Source organism: Rana temporaria, chromosome 6 (genome assembly GCF_905171775.1).
Source record: "Rana temporaria chromosome 6, aRanTem1.1, whole genome shotgun sequence".
Classification (NCBI taxonomy): Eukaryota; Metazoa; Chordata; class Amphibia; order Anura; family Ranidae; genus Rana; species Rana temporaria.
The window spans coordinates 109344645-109352541 of NC_053494.1; the positions used below are offsets into that span (position 1 = coordinate 109344645).

At 45.0% G+C, this 7897-nt stretch overlaps 1 protein-coding gene across 2 annotated transcripts in view; it reads left to right on the plus strand.

Moving 5' to 3' along the window:
- MFSD6 (major facilitator superfamily domain containing 6) overlaps positions 1–7897 on the plus strand; it is a 145795-nt gene that overhangs the window by 75715 nt on the left and 62183 nt on the right. For both annotated transcript variants that reach the window (XM_040357169.1, XM_040357170.1), the window contains exon 4: positions 6649–6810. In XM_040357169.1, the coding sequence (XP_040213103.1) occupies positions 6649–6810 (162 nt within the window). The remainder of the gene's footprint in view (positions 1–6648; positions 6811–7897) is intronic.

The window sequence follows — 7897 nt, forward strand, 5'->3', positions numbered from 1 at the left end:
GGAGCTGCCAGAATTAATATTTTCTAACAACCTGGTGATTGGTTGGTAGGACTGCCTTGCAACCAATCACTAAGGCAGCTGCCACCCTTCATCCAGCACTATGCTGCCACCCGCTCTCCACACTGCAGAGAACGAGGGTGGCAGAGGTCGTGGGAGGTAAAGCCATGATCACGATCCACCTGTCGGCTCCCTGCAATCGAAAACTTATTTGTGCTGTGTTGGCAGCTCACTGGAGGGCCAGGATGCTGCTGTCGCACAGAATGCAGTCTGACACTCCCCCTGCAAAGCGTTCCAATCAACAGCACTGCTCAGCCAGCTTGATCTCTTTTGATTGGAGTGTCAAACCCCTGGAGGAGGTTCTAATCGTTGGCACCGAATTGGGACCATCTGTAAATTTCCTGGATGTGAAGTGGTGGCAAAGGTAGGGGTGGTACGCCATATGTAGGGAAATACTTCATATACATTTTTCCACTTGTTAAAGTATCTCGCCCTCATCTGCAGGCACTGTTTGAATGAAGATCCATTGTTGCTGTTGAAAATGGATAACAATTTTCATGGGGTGTATTTTTACATTTCCACATGACTGTAGATAAAAAAGAACACTGACAGTTTATCAGACATGCCAGCCATCTTTGATAACATTTTATAACCATGCACTCTGTGTATGTCCGAATCAAACATTTCTAAAAAAGTACTTGGCAGAACTGATGCATTTTATGGCCATTTTTTGGCAAGACACTTTCAACTGTCACTGGCGTGTGACTCATTATGTACACCGTGCTCCAACCACAAAACTGTCACAAGGCAATGGTGATAAGATCATATTTTGGCACAAAGCGTCTGCTGCCTAGCAGTTAAATAGACCTGTGAACAGCAATGTCAGACATTTTATTTCCTGTGTGTATATATCTCAAAAGTCAGTACACCCCTCACTTTTTTTGCAAATATTTTATCATCTTTTCATGTGACAACACTGAAGAAATTACACTTTTTTACAATGCAAAGCAGGGAGTGTACAGTTTGTATAACAGTGTCAATTTGCTGTCCCCTCAAAATAACTCAACCCACAGCCTTTAATGTCTAAACCGCTGGCAACAAAAGTGAGTACACCCCTAAGTGAAAATGTCCAAATTGGGCCCAAAGTGTCAATATTTTGTTTGGTCACTATTATTTTCCAGCACTGCCTTAAAGGGGTTGTAAAGGTTCAGCTATTTAAAATACAAATAAAAATAAACAAACATGTTATACTTGCCTCCACAGTGCAGTTCATTTTGCACAGAGTGGCCCAATCCTCCTATTCTGGGGTCCCACGGCGTCTTTCGCGGGTCCTCCCCGCAAGAGCTAACCCCCCTCTGGAAAGATCTCTCCCAAAGGGGTTAGCTTGCGGGCATGCTCCCATGGCATACAATCGGCGTCCATAGCCACCAATTGTATGGCTCGGCCCCGCCACATCATTGGATTTGATTGACAGCAGCAGGAGCCAATGGCTGCGCTGCTATCAATCTATCCAATGAAGAGCCGACAAGACCTGGAGGAAAACAACCCGGGATTGCGCCCACGGAGGTTCGGGGCTCAGGTAAGTAAAACAGGGGGAGGGATCCAGGGGGGGCCGGAGAGTGCAAGGTGTTTTTTCACCTTCATGCATAGGATGCATGAAGGTGAAAAAACACGAAGCTTTACAACCACTTCAACCCTCTTGGGCATGGAGTTTACCAGAGATTCACAGGTTGCCACTGGAGTCCTCTTCTACTCTTCCATGACAACATCACATAGCTGGTGGATGTTGGAGACCTTGCGCTCCTCCACCTTCCGTTGTGAGGATGCCCCACAGATGCTCAATAGGGTTTAGGTCTGGAGACATGCTTGGCCAGTTCATACCCTGTGGCCCAGTCTCCAAAGGGAGAGGGGGATCATGCTCTGTTTCGGTATGTCACAGTACATGTTGGCATTCATGGTTCCCTCAATGAGCTGTAGCTCTTCAGTGCCGGCAGCACTCGTGCAGCCCCAGACTATGACACTCCCACCACTATGCGCTACTAGGTAAGACACACTTGTCTTTTGTACTCTTCACTTGGTTGCCGCCACACACCCTTGACACCATCTGAACCAAATAAATGTACCTTGGTCTCATCAGATGGACATGGTTCCAGTAATCCATGTCCTTAGTTTGCTTGTCTTCAGCAAACTGCAGGCTTTCTTGTGCATCATCTTTAGAAGAGGCTTCCTTCTGGGATGACAGCCATGCAGACCAATTTAATGCAGTGTGCGGCGTATGGTCTGAGCACTGGCAGGCTGACCCACCCCTTCAACCTCTGCAGCAATGCTGGCAGCACTCATGCGTCTATTTCCCAAACCCAACCTCTGGATGCGACGCTGAGCACGTGCACTCAACTCCTTAGGTCAACCATGATGAGGACTGTTCTCAGTGGAACCTGACCTGTTAAATTGCTGTATGGTCTTGGTCACCATGCTTAACCTCAGTTTCAGGGTCTTGCCAATCTTTTTGTATGCCTTGGCCATTTTTATGTAGAGCAACAATTCTTTTTTTTTTCAGATCCTCATAGTTCTTTGCCATGAGGTGCCATGTTGAACTTCCAGTGACCAGTATGAGAGACTGAGAACGATAACACCACATTTAACACACCTGCTCCCCACTCACATCTATGCCCTTGTAACACTAAAAAATGTCTAATTGGGCTCCTTTTGGACATTTTTCACTAGGGGTGTACTCACTTTTGTTTCCAGCGGTATAGACATTAATGGCTGTGTGTTAAGTTATTTTGAGGGATAGCAAATTTGTACTGCTGTACACTCACTACTTTACATTGTAGCGAAGTGTAATTTCTTCAGTGTTGTCACATGAAAAGAGATAATAAAATGTTTACAAAAATTAAAGAGGTGTACTCACTTTTTTGAGATTGTGTGTGTGAGAGTGAGAGAGATATACACAGCTCAAAAAAATTAAAGGAACACTTTGAAAACATATCAGATCTCAATGGGGAAAAATATGCTGGATATCTATACTGATATAGACGGGGTAATGTGTTAGGGCCCTTTCACATGGGCGGATCAGTAATGATCCGCTCCGTGTGCCCTCAAAAGCTCAGCGGGGATCCTTCGTAAAATCCCCGCTGAGCTGGCAGCTGACAGGGCGGTCCCCGCACACTGTGCAGGGACCGCCCTGTGTTTCCTCCGCTCTCCCCTATGGAGGATCGGACGAACACGGACCGTATGTCTGTGTTCATCCCATCCGGCAGACGGAAGAAAAATAGGGTTTTCTTCCGTCCGCAAATGCGGATCTTTGCGGAGGCGGACAATTACGGGTGTCAGCGGATGGTCATCTGATGAAAACTGACATGTTGTCCGTTTCCGTCTGATCTCTCCATAGAAGACGGCAGCGCTGGATAAGCATATCCACGCTCAGTGAGCAGAGATGGACTTTTCAACCGCCGGCTCAGCGGAGAGATCTCCCACTGAGCTGGCGGACCGCTGAAAGCGGATCCATCCCCACGTGGAAGGGGCCTTAGGGTGTCTACACTCTGGATGAAGGAGTAAAAGCGACACCTTTGGCCAGCAGCGTTGTCAGTCTGGAAGGAGGGTAGTGTTGGATGTACTAGCAGATTTAGCTACACTGACAAATAGAAGCCAGACTTACAGCAAATGTGTTTTTTTTTGTTTTTGTTTTTTTTTTGGTATAAAGGTTTTACATAAATAAAAGCTGACCAATAAAAGCCCTCCTGTAGGTGGTAAATGCATTGTCTCCACCCTCTAACTGCTACATCTGCAGGAAAGCTTGTTCAGTTAAAAAACAGACTTACTGGCCAGATCATCAGATGAAAAAAAAGGAAAGAAAGCCTAAAATAATAAACAAATGCAGCCATCACATCAGAAGAATTGGCAAGCGTCATTATAATGTTTGGTTTAAATACTCTTTTTAAAACCTAGTACACACTAATAGTTTCGTTCAACCCAGCAGATCTGAACAAAAAAAAACTAACAGCTCATTAGGAGCCTCTGTACGAACAATTCGATGTTAGTACAGCGATCTCCTCTGCTGTGCTATTGTGTTCTGACAGGGAGGGAACACTCTGGTCGGGAGCCGATCTGCAAACCTTTGAATGTCCGGCTTCTGTCAGACCAGCAGTCTATTAAACTGACTGATGTCGTCAGACTGTATCCCTGTCTGACAGGTTTCCCATCACTGCCTTTCCTAACAGAAGGTTAAAGAAACACAAGTCATTAACCTTTCCCTGCTCTATCCAAATGAAAATAAAAAGTTACACTTTATGTAATACCACCTGATTTAAGCGTTCAAATAAAGCTATTTTTTTTCTAAGACATCTTATGGGTGGAACATGTAACATATTCTCGAAGATAAATGCATCCTTTAAAGGGGATGTTAGCCCACTAGGTTAAAATGACAATATCCTCTCTGCATTCCTGTAATGTGCCCTGTGTCTATGCCTTTTAAAAATAATGCGGCTATATACCTGTTTCAGGATGCAGATCGGCGCTCACGTGATCCGCCGCCTCTCTCCTCTCTTGGCCCAACAGCTGCAGTGGGTGGGGCTGAGGATCCCCTGCTGACGTCAGTTAGGAGGGGAGGAGGAGAGAGGCGACCTCACCCACTGCAGCTGTCATGAGAGAGAGGAGAGGCGGCGGATAACGTGATTGCCAATCGGCGCTCTGAAACAGGTATACAGCAACATTATTTTTATAAGGTATAGACCCAAAGCACATTACAGGAACACATGGAGAGGATGGTGTAATGTTAACCATAATTTGAGCAGCAAGAGGGAAGGGGGTGGGTAGCAGAGCAGCATGGACACTGAGCTGACAGGCGGGGGGACGACGACAAAGCAGAGCTGCGGATGACTGAGACACGTAAACTGACCTCGGTGTCAGGGTTTAGCAGCTATGATGCACCGTGGTCCGTTTTACAGAGGGAAGGGCATAGCCAGGCAGGATCAGCCAGGTATTTCAGGTGATTTAGGGGGAAAAATGTACACAACACAAGCACTGTGCTGTATAACATGCTTTAAGGATTTTTTGGGGGGGTTAACGCTTTAACCCTTTAGTACCAGAGACAATTTTGTTTTGTTTCTTTTGCACACATTAAATAAAAAAATGAGGCCTGAAGATTGCATAAAACCTCCAAACATCATATATTTTCTAAAAACGGATACCTTATGTGTCAAACACATGGCCCGCAGGCCGAGTCCAGCCCTCCAGGTCTGTTCATGTGGTCCGAGCACCGCTCCTGCAGCTGTGGCGCCCCTCTTGTCTCCACCTTTGTCTCAGCAGTCTGTGCAGCTGCAGCACCCCTTCATCTCCACCTCCCCGGTCTCTGCACTCAGCTGACTCTGATCCTCCTCCAGACAATGCACTTTCTGCTTCCCAGCAGCAGCACAAGATAAAAGGGGGGGGGGCTCTTGACATCTGATGTAAGGCAGTCTAGACATCTAGTCTAACTGATACAACCGGCCCTTTGAGGGCAACCATAATGCTGATGCGGCCCAGAATGAAATAAAGTTTGACACCTCTGCCCTAGAGAATAAAATGGTGGCATTTCCAATGTTCTTTTTATCTTGCACGATATTACCGCTAAATTTCAGTAAAAACACGTTTAAAGTGGTGTTGAAAGGTAATTACATTTTCTTATAAAAAGGATTCTTTAGAACCCACACAGTCATGCTACATATATTTTAGCACACTTGCAGACTTAAACTTGCCATGTGTAGATTTTTTTTATTTATTTTTTCTTGTTCCGCCTGCAGGCTGATTATAAGAAATCGAACAAGTTCCTCTATCCAAGCTAAACGGCAAAGATTTATGAGTCTCCCCTGTTGGCAGGTGCCATCTGTGAGAATACCCCAACAATGACTGCAGCTGATTATAGCCTAGTACACACTTTTTTTTTTTTTGCATACTAATCTCCATATCGAAAGCGAATAGGGTACGAAAATTCTCACACAACATAATACAAATTTGGAAGTGATGTAATGTATTGGTATTGTATTTTTAGATGAAAACTGTACTGATTAAACGAAAATCGTACGAGAACATTTTTCTTGTTGGTTCCTTTGGAAATGTAGTAATGATCAGATTATCGTACGATTGATTTGAAAGCAATATTTTTTGCACGATATTCTGATCCTGTGTACTAAAACGGACAATTGGTGCGTGCAGTGCAACCCATGGGTCGAATTTTAGCCGATTCAGAAGGAAATGGACAGAGTTTGATCCGTGTATGACCAACTTTTCCGTATACAAACCAAAGAAAAAAATTAGGGGAAAAAATGAAGGTCTCGTGTAAACTACAAGGAAATACTTTGCACATGGTTCCTATATAGTACAAAGAACAAGAATAGGTGTTTAGCTAATTTTTGGACTTGCACCATGCTAAAATAAGTGCAGTGTAGGGAGCGTGATCCCTAAAGGGTAACATCGATCCCACAGATGTCCCCCTTCCAGTCCAAAACAGATTTTTTTGCAGTGCTGATGTGTGCACGCACCCTAGAAGGCGATCCAGAAGACTGCCTTTAGAAGGTGCAAAAAATTATTCTAGAAATGGTACATCAGCAAATGAAAAATTTATTGGACACAAATATATTGGTTTATGATGGCCTTTTCTAATCTTCTTTCCAGGTGTGACTCATGCAGCCATATGGGCTGCCTGCATTTCATATCTCAGTGCTGCAGTTCCTTCTGAATTACGGACATCTGCTCAGGGAATCCTTCAGGGCCTCCATCTTGGACTTGGTAGAGGATGCGGTGCCATGATTGGTGGTGTCTTGGTGAATTTTTTCGGTAAGTTACCAATATTTCTTATAGTTTTTATTTTATTTTGTGCAATTTTGTCTAACCGCACTCAATACTTTCCTCCTTCAGCCCTGTAACCACTGAGGAAGTTGCCAAACTCTCTTCAATGTCCCACCTCCACAATTACTGCAACCACCTTCCTGCTTCCTAAATTCTCAAACTCAAATCTTTAACCTCTCCCTCTCCTCTGGCACCTTTCCCTCTCTGCTCAAACATGCATTGCTTACCCACATACTTAAAAAAAAAAAAAAAAAATCCCACATGTTTTGAGTAGCTCAAGACCCATCTCCCTGCTTCCGTTTGCCTCCAAACTTCTTGAATGCCCTGTCCACAACTATATGCGTTGCTTACTCACCGATGACAACCTTCTCGATCCCCTACAGTCCGGCTTCCGCCCTCAACATTCCAATAAAACCTTCTTACTAAAACTCATCAGCAGCCTGCTAACTGCCAAAACCAGCCAGTACTCCATACTCTTGCTCTTGAACCTTTCTGCTGCCTTTGACACAGTTAACCACCTCTGCCTCAACAAACTCCACTCCCTTGGCCTCCGTGATTCCGCTCTTTAATGGTTCTCCTCCTACCTATCTCAGTACACTTTCATTGTCTCATACAACACCATCTCCTCCTTTCTTCTTCCTCTTTCTGTTGGAGTACCCCAAGGCTCTGTCCTTGGGCCCCTTTTTATTCTCTCTCTCTCTCTCTCTTTCTCTGTTCCCTGGGCCAGTTTATAACCTCCCATGGCTTCCAATACCACCCCTATGCTGATGACACCCAGGTCTATCTCTCCACTCCCCAAATTACCCCCTCAATCTCCTTGCGTATCACAAACTTACTAAGCGACAGATCGGTATAGATGTCGCACCACTTCCTCAAACTCAATCTTTCTAAAACTGAGCTTCTAATTTTTTCTTCTGCCCAATCCCCCTCCCATGACTTTACCATCGAGATCAACGACACTACCATTGGTCCATCTACACATGCCAGGGTGCTTGGTGTAATCCTAGACTCTGACCGCTCCTTCAGCACCCACATCCAATCACTGGCTACATCTTGTTGCCTTAACCTCCGCAAC